We start from the raw sequence: 13078 nt of genomic DNA on the forward strand, positions 1-13078 counted from the left end.
GGAAAAAAAAAAGTTTGTTACAAACTGTTTCACACATCCCTGACTGAGTTTGAGCCTTGAAGAGTCCAATGATCATTGCATAGCTTTCTCAAGGTGTCGGTGGAATGTTCCAGATGGCTGTTGCTGGCACAAGGACAGTCTAGCAGGTTGCTTGACAGTTCTTTTGCCCAAGGCACCCAGGGCCTTAAGGGAGAGTCCAGCATCTGCCAAGTAGGGTGTCACATTGCCCCATCCTCAGTGTCTTTGCTTGTTTACAGATAAATGAACATCATTAAGGAGTTTACAATAAAAAACCTAAAGGAGCCAGGTGTGGTGGCACACACCTTTAATCCCAGCACTCGGGAGGCAGAGGTAGGAGGATTGCTGTGAATTTGAGGCCACCCTGAGACTCCATAGTGAATTCCAGATCAGCCTGGGCTCCAGTGAGACCCTATCCAGAAAAACAAAACAAAACAAAAAGTTAAAAAAATTAAAAAAATAAAAAACTTAAAGGGAGGGCTGGAGAAATGACTTAGCGGTTAAGTGCTTGCCTGTGAAGCGTAAGGACCCCAGTTCGAGGCTTGATTTCCCCAGGACCCAGGTAAGGCAGATGCATAAGGGGAAGCATGCGTCTGGAGTTTCTTTGCAAGCTGGAGGTGAGCCCATTCTCGCGCTCTCTCTCTGCCTCTTTCTTTCTGTTAAAAAAAAAAAAAAAAAGATGGGCTGGAGAGATGGCTTAGCGATTAAACGCTTGCCTGTAAAACCTAAGGACCCCGGTTCAAGGCTCAATTCCCCAGAACCCACGTTAGCCAGATGCACAAGGGGGCGCACGCATCTGGAGTTCATTTGCAGTGTCTGGAAGCCCTGGTGCGCCCATTCTCTCTCTCTCTCTCTCTTTCTTTCCATCCATCCATCCATCTTATCTATCTGTCTGTCTATCTCTCTCTCTCTCTCTCTCTCTCTCTCTCTGCGTCTTTCTCTGTCGCTCTCAAATAAATAAATAAAAATAAAAATAAATGAAAAAAAAAACTTAAAGGGAGCCAAGCGTGTTGGCTCACCCTTCAATCCCAGCACTTGGGAGGCAGAGATGGGAGGATTGTCATGAGATCAAGGCCACCCGCGACTACATAGTGAGTTCCAGGTCAGTCTGGGCTAGAGTGAGACCCCGACCTCCAAAAACAAAAACAAAAAAGGCCAGTCTGTTGGGCTTGCCTTAAAAAAAAAAAAAAAAAAAAGGCGCCGGGGTATAAGATCCATGGGCATTTAATAATAACGGTGTTCATGCGAGTCAAAGACGTTATTCTATTTATTTATTTATTTGCCAGTTTACTTATTTTTTGGCTTCTCGGGGCATCCACCCGGTCCCGTGGCAACAAAGCCAGGAGCACTGAGGCCAAATCCGAAGGGCACTAGGATTGGCGCTTGCAAGGGCGAGCAAATCTGAACCTCGCGTGCCGGGACGAACCATCTAGGGCAGCAAAGGGGGGACGGGCAGCTGAGCGCGGGTCCGGGCTGGGCTCCCCCTGGCACTTGGGAGCGGACCACAGGACCAGCCTCTCGCCCGCGCGGGCGGGCTTTGCGGGCGCGGGCTGGCGCTGCGGCTCCCGCGTTCCGTGGGCTCCTCGACAGGCGAGCGGGCTCGCCCCAAGCCCCCGAGTCTTTCCCTTCCGGGAACAGGGGAGTCCCGCGGCAATTTCGGATCCCCACCCGAGTCGCCGGGAATCCAGGCCCCTGGGCGTGGCGAGATCTGGGCGTGCGCAGGCTCGGGCGGCCCCCCCTGCCCATCCCCAGCCCTGCGACCCGCCGCCTCTCGGACGCGCTCGTTAGGCCGTGGTCCTCATGGCCGACAAGAAGCTCGTGGTGGTTTTTGGAGCCACAGGTGAGCAGTTTGGGCCTGGTGTGGTTCTGCCGTCTGCCCTGGGTCTGCCTGCACCGAGGTCAGTAGGACCCGCCGGGGCGGGTCATGGGCAGGATTCCATGTGAACTCCAGACGCCTGCACTACCTTGTGCATCTGGCTTACACGGGTACTGGGGAATCGAACTTAGGTCCTTAAGCTTCGTAGGCAAGCGCCTTAACAGCTAAGCCCTTTCTTTTTTTCTGCCCCCCCCCCATTCTAGTCCAGGCTAACCTGGAATTCACTATGGAGTCTCAGGGTGGCCTCGAACTCATGGCGATCCTCCTACTTCTACCTCCCGAGTGCTGGGATTAAAGGCATGTACCACCACGTCCGGCTAAATAAATATTTTATTTTATTTTATTTATTTGCTTTTGTTTTTGAGATAGGGTCTCACGGTAGTCCAGGCTGACCTGGAATTCACTCTGTATTCTCAGGATGGCCTCCAACTTATGGCGATCCTCCTACCTCTGCCTCGGCTTAAATAAATAAAATAAGAAAAAAAAAATAGCCTGTTGTGGTGGCACATGCCTTTAATTCCAGCATAGGTAGGATGCTATGAGTCCAAGGCCACCCTGAAACTACAGAGTGAATTCCAGGTCAGCCTGCGCTCAAGCGAGACCCTACCTCAATCCCAACACTTGGCAGGCTGTGAGTTTGAGGCCAGCCTGTGACTAATTCCAGATCAGCCTGGGCTAGAGTGAGACACGATCTTGAAAAATCAATAATAATAATGATAAAATAAAAATAATTTGTTGTGGTGCTATGGATTGAATTTAGAGCCTCATGCATGCTAAGCAAACACTACCACTAAACTATACCCTTTAGGAGGCGGAGGCAGGAGAATCAACAGTTCAAGGCTAGCCTAGGCTACCTAATGAGACCCTGTCTAAAACGAAAACCTAGAGGTGATTTAATGTGAGAATGCATGTTTCCTGGATGTGTTTTGCTTCCATGGAGCAACCCTGTACTCCGCTTTTGCCTGGACTCTAGCAGCTGTGATCACAGAGGTCTTCCTGACTTCACAGGTGCCCAAGGGGGCTCGGTGGCCCGCACACTGCTGGAAGATGGGACGTTCAGGGTTCGAGTGGTGACACGAAACCCTGAGCAGAGGGCAGCAAAGGAGCTGAAGCAGCAAGGAGCTGAGGTAGTGCAAGGAGACCAGAATGACAAGGCGAGCATGGAGCTGGCCCTGACTGGGGCTTACGCCGCCTTCATTGTGACCAACTACTGGGAGAACTGCAGCCAGGAGCAGGAGGTGAAGCAGGTGAGAGCCTTGGGTAGGTGCGAGGAAGCCTGGCTCAGTGCCGTGTGACCAGGTGAGCCCCTGGTGCCCCCGCTGCTTCAGGAAGGCAACTCTGACTTGCCAGGAAAATTCTGAGCACTGCTGTCTTGTCTTTACGCCGAGCTCAGATAGAGGACATGTGGGCATGCTTTTTTTTTTTTTTTTTTTCAAGGTAGGGTCTCACTGTAGTCCAGGCTGACCTGGATTTCACTATGTAGTCTCAGGCTGGCCTCCTGAGAGCTGGGATTAAAGACGTGCAAGGACATACCTTCTAACCCTTGAATCCTTAGGGTTTAAACCGCATCCAAACCATAGCAAACAGTGGACAAATATCTGATTAAAATAGATCTTGGCCAGGTGTGGTGGCACATGCCGTTAATCCCAGCACTTGGGAGACAGAGGTAGGAGGATAACCATGAGTTCGAGGCCACCCTGAGACTATATAGTGAATTCCAGGTCAGCCTGAGCTAGAGTGAGATCGGGAAACAAAACAAAACAAAAAACAAAACAAAACAGATATTGTCTCCCCAATCTTGGCAACCTTGTATGAGCTTCTTTGTTACAGGTAACTGAGTCACACAGAGTTGACACCAGAGCAGAGATAGAGAATCAGAATTTATTCATGTCGACATGGACTCAGGAGAATAACTCCCAAAGCCTGAGTCCTGAGCTCTGATAGCTGGGAGTTTTATAGACAATATGGCAGGCAGCTTGGCATCATCTTGAATTCATTATGCGATTGATGGGTTACAAGTTTCTAAGGTTACATGATTTGGGGGCACCAACAGAAAACTCCTTAGCAGTAAGTCAGTGATAAGAAAGTACAGAGGCAGGACAGAAGGCTGTTTGTTTGGGGGTATTTGTGTCTTTGGCTACACTAGGCAGACAACATACAAGCAGGGTACAGCTGCGTACACAGGGAGGGGACTTGGGTCACTTTGTCTCCCTAGTAAAGCTTTAGAGTATCATCCAGGCCTGGTTTCTTTTGATTTGTTTTGGTTTTGGTTTTCTAGGCAGGGTATCGCTCTAGCATAGGCTGACCTGGAATTCATTGTGTAGTGTCAGGATGGCCTCAAGCTCATGGTGATTCTCCTACCTCTGTTTCCTGAGTGCTGGGATTAAAGGCATGTACCACCCCTTCCCGGGCTTGGGCCTGGTTTCTTTGTTAAATTTCTTCTGTCACATCTTTGGGACTACTGTAACAAAAGACCATTAAATGGTTTAAAACCACAGACATTGGCTGGGGAGATAGCTCAATCGGTAAAGTGCTTGCCACAAAAGCACAAGGACCTGAGTTCAGACCCTTAGCATGCACGTAAAAGCTTAATGTGGTGATGCATGTCTGTAATCCCAGTGCTGGGGAGGCAGAGACAGGAGGATCCCTGGGGTTTGCTGACTAGCTGGTCTAGCTGAATGGATGAGCTATGGGTTCAGCAAGAGATACTCTCAAAGAATAAGGTGAGCCAGGTGTGGTAACACAAGCCTTTAATCCCAGCACTTGGGAGGCAGAGGTAGGAAAATTGCTGAGAGTTCAAAGCCATCCTGAAGACTACATACTGAATTCCAGGTCAGCCTGGGCTAGAGCAATGCTACCTTGGAAAACAAAACAAACAAAAAGGTGGAAAGCAGTGGAGGAATATGGTCAGTTTTTGGCCTCTTGACCCATACATGCATATATGCAACACGTATACCCATGCGTGCACACTATATGCATACATGTGCAAAGAGAGAGCAAGAGATTGATTGATTCACAGTTCTGGAAGCTAGAAGTCTAAAATCAAGGCATCAGCAAGGTCACTGCCTCCTATGACTGTGGACATCTCTGACAGCTGCATGTCAGTCTGTCTTCTCATGGCCTTCTCCTTCTCTTCTGACTTTTCTTTTGCAGGGGAAGAGGGTGGAGGTTGTGGAGAGGAGGTTGAGACTAGGTCTGCCTTTGTAAGTCCAAGTTGGCCTTGCAAGTACCGGGATGAGTGCTAGAATTATAGGCGTATGCTGTCATACTTGGCTTCCTTTTTTTACTACTATGTAGTTAAGGTTGGCCTTCAACTCCCGACCCTCCTGTCCCCACCTTTCAAGTGATGTATTAACAGAGGTGCAGTACTTGTCTGGCTATCTTCTCACCCTCAGGGTGCTTGTCACTGGACTTAGGGTTCACCTGGTTAGTTTAAGACGATCACATCTCAGGACCCTTAATGATACCTGCAAAGACCATGTCCCTGAATAAAGTCACAATCCCAGGTTTCCAGAGGGAAGAGCTTTTTGGGAACTGCCATTTGACCTCCTGAATACAACTTTAACAGCAGGGGTCAACGTTCATCGTTCATCGCAGTTAAGCGATGGAGTCACGTGGTGCACAGTAGAACCGGAGCGGTCCGAGAGGTCTAACCACTGCGATGTAGCCTTCATAGTTTACTCTGAGCTCCACGGGTAGGGTGCGCCCAGCCCAGCAGAGATGGGGTGTGGGAATTGGATGAGCTTCCATGGCCCCCCAGGTTGTAGTTCACTCCCTCACCCCACTTTTTAAAACATATATTTATTAAGCAGGTGTGGTGGTGAGCACACTTTTAATCCCAGCACTCAGGAGGGAGAGGTAGGAGGATTGCTGTGAGTTCGAGACCACCCTGAGAATACAGAGTGAATTCCAGGTCAGCCTGGGCCAGAGTGAGACCCTGCCTCAAAAAAAAACAAAACAAACAAACAAACAAACAAACAAAATATATACGCGCACACACACACACACACACACACACACACACACACATTTATTTATTTATTTATTTATTTATTTATTTATTTATTTATTTATTTAAGATGGAGAGAGGCAGATAGAGATAATGAGCACACCAGGGCCTCTGTCCACTGCAAGTGAACTCCAGAAGCTTTCACGGCCTTGTACATCTGGTATTAGTGGGTACTGAGGAATTGAACTCAGGTCCTTATGCTTTGCAGGCAGTTGCCTTAACTGCTGAGTTAATCTCTCCAGCCTCTTACACATTTTTTGAGACAGTGTGTTAGGCAGGACCATGCTCAGAATAAAGGGCCTAATATGACGGCAGTGCCCTCCAATAACCCCACCACCCACATTCCTGGGCATGATCAGGAGACCAGCAGTTTCAAGACTCCCCTGCCAGCCAAAGGCTGGTCCCTCTCCCTAGTTGGAATCTTATAAGGAGACCTCTATTCCCTCCCATCCTTGAAATAGTTACTTTCCTCAGCCTGCCTCTGGTTCCTAGCTAGCATGTCATCTTCCCCCTGCCCTCCCCTTTTAAAAGACCTCCATCTTAGGTCCCGGATGCAATTTCTCTGTCCTCACATCTTGGGACCAGTGAACCTTGCCCGAGAGCTGTGCCAATAAATCTGCACCAGCTTTACTGATCTGCTTCCTCACGTCAGTCAAGCCTTTCAGGTTGTCATGTAGCCAAGGCTGGCCTTGAATTTCTGGTCCTGCTTCTACCTCTGACCTTACTTTCCCTCAATATGTATAGTGGGCTGTAGTTGAGAACAAACTATGTGCTATTAAAGGAAGGTTGAGGGCCAGAGAAATGACTCAGCACTTAAAGGCTCTTGCTTGCAAAGCCCACAGGTTTGGGTTTGGTGCCCCAGTATTCACCCAAAGCCAGACACACAAAGTGGCGCATGCATCTGGAGTTCATTTGCAGCTGCAAGAGGCCATGGCACTCCACCATTCACTATGCCCATTGTGGTGATTTGATTCAGGTGTCTTCTCCCATAAACTTAGGTGTTCGGAATGCTAGGTTGCCAGCTGATGGAGATTTGGGAATTAACGCCTCCTGGAGGGAGTGTATTCTTGGGGGCAGGCTTATGGGTGTTATAGCCAGCTTCCCCATGCCAGTATTTAGCACACTCCTGTTCCTGATGTCCACCTTATGTTGGCCAGGAGGTGATGTCCACCCTCTGCTCATGCCATCATTTTCCCCTGCTACCGTGGAGCTTCCCCTCGAACCTGTAAACCAAAATAAATCTCTTTTTCCCAGAAGCTGCTCTTGGTTGGGTGATTTTCTACCAGCAATGCGAACCATACTGCAACACCCATTCTCATTCTCTCTCTCAAATAAATGTGGAAGGAAGGCTGAAGGCTTACGGTTCTGCACAGGTGTGGCACCACACACAAGTGTCATGCCGCCTGGCTCTCGACTCCCAGCTGTGGCAGTTACACTGTCAGTTAGAATGCCACAAAGGGGCCGAGATTGGGGACACGCATCCTTCCTCTTTAGCCTCATGATCTCGCCTTTCCTGCACACAGGGCAAGTTGCTGGCAGATCTAGCCAAGCGCCTGGGCCTTCACTACGTGGTCTACAGTGGCCTGGAGAATATCAGGAAGCTGACAGCGGGCAGGTTGGCAGCGGGCCACTTTGATGGCAAAGGGGAGGTGGAGGAGTATTTCCGAGACATTGGCGTTCCCATGACCAGTGTACGGCTGCCCTGCTATTTCGAGAACCTCCTTTCCTACTTCCTGCCTCAGAAAGCTCCAGATGGAAAGAGCTACTTGCTGGGTGAGTGTCCCCACCCCACGCACTGAAGCCGTGTTCTTGCCATGTGACATTTCCTGTGTATCCGAAAAGTGGGGTTATTGTCAGATAATTCTGGACCCAAGCAATGACTCCTTTACATTATGCTGGAGCAAGTCCTCTAACCTTGCTAGTCCCTCGATTTCACATCCTGTGAAATGGGTTTAATATAACAGTCCCTGGTGGCAGTGAGGAAACCTCCCAGAGTGAGAAGAGCAGTTAATACTGGTCTAAAACAAAGAGCAGGGGGTCTGGATGGTGGGGTTCAGTTGTAGATTTCAAGTAGAAAAAAATCTTGCTCTTCTTCACGCTTGCCAGATAGTCTATAAACAGGCTGGAGACACCGGCCTGGCCTGGATGGAGCCTCAGCCAGCCGGAATCCTACCAGTTGGCAATTAGAGGAGGATGAACTGGAGGCAAAGCGAGAGTGGCAAGTGGCTTCTAGCCACTCCTTTGCTCTGTCACCTTTTTTTTTGGGGGGGGGGGGACAGGAGGTTGATGTAAAAGCAGAAAAACTAACAAAAATAGATTATATGGCTGGGCGTGGTGGCGCACGTCTTTAATCCCAGCAGTAGGGAGGTAGAGGTAGGAGGATTGCCGTGAGTTTAAGGCCACCCAGAGACTCCGCAATGAATTCTAGATCAGCCTGGGCCAGAATGAGATCCTACCTTGAAAAACAAAACAAACAAACAAACAAAAAATATATATATAACAAAAAATGGATTTTAGTCACCATCAGAGCTCTAATGAGAAGTTAATTATAGGGTTTGATCATTAGACAGGAGGCCCTGCCTCCCACCCCTTACTTGGGTGCAGCCACGTGGCTCCATGATTGGGCCACTCACCTTTTTGTGAGGATGCAGGTGCTTTCAGGGAGCCCAGGAGCCCGGCCCACTTAGTGAGTGGTATCTGGTACCCATGGCAGCTCAGTGACCTGGCTCTTTATACCTGCAGAGCTGTGGTTAGGAATATCACATCCTGCTCTGAATTGGGTTTCTTCCTCTTGGGTCCTGAGAGGTCTGAATGGGCAGCTAGGTAAGAAAGAGAACAAGCCAGATGTGGTGGCACATGCCTTTAATCCCAGCACTCAGGAGTCAGAGGTAGGAGGGCGGCTGTGAGTTCAAGGCTAGCCTGAGACTCCATAGTGAATTCCAGGTCAGTCTGGGCTAGAGCAAGACCCTATCTGAAAAAAAAGGAAAGGGAATAGGACACAGTACATGCCTGGACAGTAGCCAGGGCTATGATATGTAAGTATTGTCAGTTTGACTGGACCTAGCATCACCTAGGAAACGAGCCCTTGGGCATGCCTGTGAGGGATTATCTTGATTAGGTAAATAGAGGTAGAAGGTCCTGCCTTACCTGGGCAGCTGAGACGAGATAAAACAAGTGTGCTCTCCCTTGCTCTGGTAGACTCCAGCTCCCGCTGCCGTACGTTTCCTGCCTACATGCCTGTGACTGTTCCTGCTCAGCCGACATAAACTGTTCCTGACTCAGGCTGCTTCTTTGTTGGGTACTTGGTACAGAAACTAGAAACTAGGTGATACAAGGGCTGATGTGTGCAGGTGCCCAGAAAACTGGCTGCTGGTAAAACCAGCTGCAATGCTCCTGCCCCCTTGAGAAACTTAGTCCCTGCCAGCATGTTTCTCGGCCCCCCACAGATCTGCCTATGGGTGATGTTCCCATGGACGGCATTGCTGTGAGTGACCTGGGGCCCGTGGTGCTCAGCCTACTGAAGAAACCAGAAGAGTATGTCGGGCAGAACATTGGGCTCAGCACCTGCAGGCACACCGCCGAGGAGTATGCCGCCCTGCTCACCAGGCACACTGGCAAGACTGTGCACCATGCCAAGGTGGGCTTCTCCTTTCCCCCAGGCCGTGAGGTCCCAGCTTCCACCAGGCCCTTCTGAACCCCAATGGGGGCTTGTTTTTATTGAGGTGGGGTCTTGCTGTAGCCCAGGCTGACTTGGAATTCACTATCTATCTACTCTCAGGCTGGCATCAATAAAGCACAGTGTTCCTCCTGCCTCAGCCTCCTGAGTGCAGGGATTAAAGGCATAGCCACCACGCCTGGCCTGAAGGGGCCTTTCTGGCTGTTGGAAAGGAGTATCTAGGGTGTCCTTGACTCAAGTGAAAATCGAAGTTCATTGTCACAGTGATCATTTATGCCATGCTGTTTCTGGGGACTTAGCATGCAAGGTTGAAATTTCTGACTTAGATACGACCAAGGGGACAGAAGTTAGCAGGAAGAGTGGGCAGTAGGCTAGTCAAGGAAGGCTGGAAAAGCGGTCTCTCGGTTTCTGTGCAACACGAGTGCGGAAGGCCGGCCGGACAGGCCTCACCTCTGTGCCTCCGGCCCAGATGGGTCGGCCCGAGACCTCCTGTCCTTTCTCTCAGACGACACTCAGGCTTCCTGTTCAAACCCTTGAGTGCCTTCTTTCTAATATCTATTACTCCCATCAGGAATGTAAATTTGCCCATTTATAGAAAATCTGGGAACCAGTGGGTTAAAAGGCAGAAGTCACCTGTAGAGATCCCACCCAGACCCAAGCAAAGCAGCATGGAGGAGCTTCTGCACTCAGATCTTTTAAAAAAAATTTTTTTTAAATATTTTATTTATATGTAAGAAGAGAGAAATTGCTGGGCGTAGTGGCGCACACCTTTAATCCCAGCACTCAGGAGGCAGAGGTAGGAGAATCACCACCAGCTTGAGGCTACCCTGCGACTACATAGTGAATTCCAGGTCAGCCTGAGCTAGAGTGAAACCCTACCTTGAAAAAAAAAAAGAGAGAGAGAGAGAACAAGAGAGAGACTAAATGAATGGGTGTGCCAGGGCCTCCTGCCACTGCACATGAACTCCAGATGTATGCACCACTTTGCATTTGGCTTTATGGGTCCTGGTGAATGGAACCCCAGCCAGAAGGCTTTGCAGGCAAGAACCTTTAACAGCTGAACCATCTCTGCAGGCCCTGCATTCATATCTTGCTTCCATCCAGTCCTTTAGGTCACCAGCACGTGGCTCTTCTCTTCCTCATCTAACAGTGCATTAATAGTGTCCACCCTCATGCAATTGAAATAACTGGCAGTACAGCTTTCTTAGTGCAATGCCTAGTGCCTACGAAATGCACTAGAGGGCTGGAGAGATGGCTCAGTGGTTAAAATGCTTGCCTGCACCGCCTAAGAACCTGGGTTTGATTCCCTAGTACCCACACAAAACCAGACACACAGTGGAACACACATTTGTAGCTTTTCTGCAGCAGCTGGAGGCCCTGGTATGCCCATTCTCTCTCTCTCTGTGTCTCTGCTTGCAAATAAATAAAATACTTTTTAAAAATGCATTAAGCTGCCAGGCGTGGTGGTGCATGCCTTTAATCCCAGCACTCAGGAGGCAGAGGTAGTAAGATCACCATGAGAATGAGGCCACCCTGAGACTACATAGTGAATTTCAGGTCAGTCTGGGCTAGAGCAATGCACTAAGCAGTCATATCTTATGAATAGGGACATGCCAGGCGTGGTGGTGCATGCCTTCCATCTCAGCACTCAGGAGGCAGAGTAAGAGGATCACTTGAGTTTGAGGCCAGCCAGAGACTACATAGTAAAGTTCAGGTCAGCCTGGACTAGAGCAAGACCCTACCTTGAAAACCAAAATAAATAAATAAATAAGATTCATTTGGGGATAGGGAACGGCTTTAGGGTTTTAAAAATTTTTTTAACATTAAATTAATTAATTTATTTGAGAGAGAGAGGCAGAGATAGAGAAAGAGCGAGGAAGGAAGAGAATAGGCACGTCAGGGCCTCAAACAACTGCAAATGAACTCCAGACGCATGTGCCCCCTTGGGCATCTGGTTTATTTGGGTCCTGAGGAGTCAAACTATGGTCCTTTGGCTTTGCAGGCAGGCACTTTAAGCACTAAACCATCTCTCCAGCCCCAGCTTTTTTTATTTTATTTTATTTTTTTGTTTTTCGACGTAGGGTTTCACTCTAGCCCAGGCTGACCTGGAATTCACTATGGAGTCTCAGGGTGGCCTTGAACTCTCGCTGATCCTCCCACCTCTGCCTCCCAAGTGCTGGGATTAAAGGCGTGTGCTACCACGCCCGGCTTCCTAGCTTTTTTTTTAAAAAAAGTATTTATTTATTTGAAAGAGTGGGCGTGCCAGCGCCTCCCGCCACTGCAAATAAACTCCAGATGCATGCACCCCCTTGTGCATCTGGCTTACATGGTTCCTGGAGAATTGAACTGGGATCCTTTGGCTTTTCAGACAAATACCTTAGTCACTAAGCCATCTCTTCAGCCCCCAGGTTTGGTTTTTGAGCAACAAGGTGATGTTGTAGATATCTGCTTTGGAAGGGACTGAAGGCTTTCATATCATGGTCTTGAAAGAACCTTTAACGAGTGTCAGGTAGCTGTTAAAAGGAGCTATGGTTTCCAAATTTTGGCTTTCTTTTTTTTTCTTTATTTGGTTTTTCAAGGTGGGTCTTACTCTAGTCCAAGATGACCTGAATTCTGTGTAGTCTCAGGCTGGCCTCGAACTCATAGTGATCCTCTTACCTCCTACCATGAGTGCTGGGATTAAAGGTGTGCACCACCATGCCTGGCACTTTTGGCTTTCTAAAAGCCAAACCCACCTGGCTTTCCCATGGTTCTGGAGGTGACAGACATGGGTGCTGGGCTTTCTATTTTCAGACAACTCCTGAGGACTACGAGAAGCATGGCTTCCCTGGGGCCCGTGACCTGGCCAACATGTTTCGTTTCTACGCCCTGAATCCTGAGCGCAACATTGAGCTGACCCTGCGGCTCAACCCCAAGGCCCGGACACTGGATCAGTGGCTGCAGCAACACAAAGGGGAGTTTGCCCAACTGTGACCTCAAAACCCCCAGCTAGAAGTGAGACAGAGACAAAAGCCGTCCTTCCCTGCGTACAAAAAGTATTTTGTTTTGTTTTCAAATAAAGCTGTTATTTTCACAGATGGCTTCTCAAAGAAAAGGACTCGTTTCTGGGATGTGGTTTGGTGTGACACTTGCATGAAAGGCACTGACAGCGTCACACCAGCAGGAGGATCAGCTGGCCTTAACCGATCGTTTGGTTTGGTTTGTTTAGGGTTTGGTTAAATGGATGTAGAGGGTGTAAGAGTGTAGTTCTTTGTTTTTTGGGTTTTCGAGGTAGGGTCTCACTAGCCCAGGCTGTCCTGGAGTTCACTATGTAGTCTCAGGGTGGCTTCGAACTCATGGTGATCCTCCTACCTCTGCCTCCCAAGTGCTGGTATTAAAGGCATGTGCCGCCATGCCTGGCTTTATATGTGTGTGTGTGTGTGTGTGAGAGAGAGAGAGAGAGAGCGAGAGAATATATATGAGAGAGGCACACCAGGGCCTCCAACCATTGTAAATGAAC

At 49.0% G+C, this 13078-nt stretch overlaps 1 protein-coding gene across 2 annotated transcripts; it reads left to right on the forward strand.

The window, feature by feature from the left end:
* Positions 1 to 1544: 1544 nt before the first annotated feature.
* Nmral1 (NmrA like redox sensor 1) lies at positions 1545 to 12656 on the forward strand. 2 transcript variants are annotated; one of them, XM_004652226.2, is made up of 5 exons: positions 1553 to 1858; positions 2903 to 3141; positions 7427 to 7676; positions 9350 to 9540; positions 12373 to 12656. In XM_004652226.2, exons 1-5 carry the CDS (start codon positions 1819 to 1821, stop codon positions 12550 to 12552), a joined length of 900 nt encoding a protein of 299 aa, XP_004652283.1. In that variant the 5' UTR covers positions 1553 to 1818; the 3' UTR covers positions 12553 to 12656. The 2 variants fall into 2 exon arrangements, with proteins under 2 accessions (XP_045017676.1, XP_004652283.1); XM_045161741.1 differs by lacking the exon at positions 9350 to 9540 and having other exon boundaries at positions 1545 to 1858; positions 12373 to 12515.
* Positions 12657 to 13078: the final 422 nt, after the last annotated feature.

The sequence above is a fragment of the Jaculus jaculus genome, chromosome 11 (assembly GCF_020740685.1).
Source record: "Jaculus jaculus isolate mJacJac1 chromosome 11, mJacJac1.mat.Y.cur, whole genome shotgun sequence".
NCBI lineage: Eukaryota > Metazoa > Chordata > Mammalia > Rodentia > Dipodidae > Jaculus > Jaculus jaculus.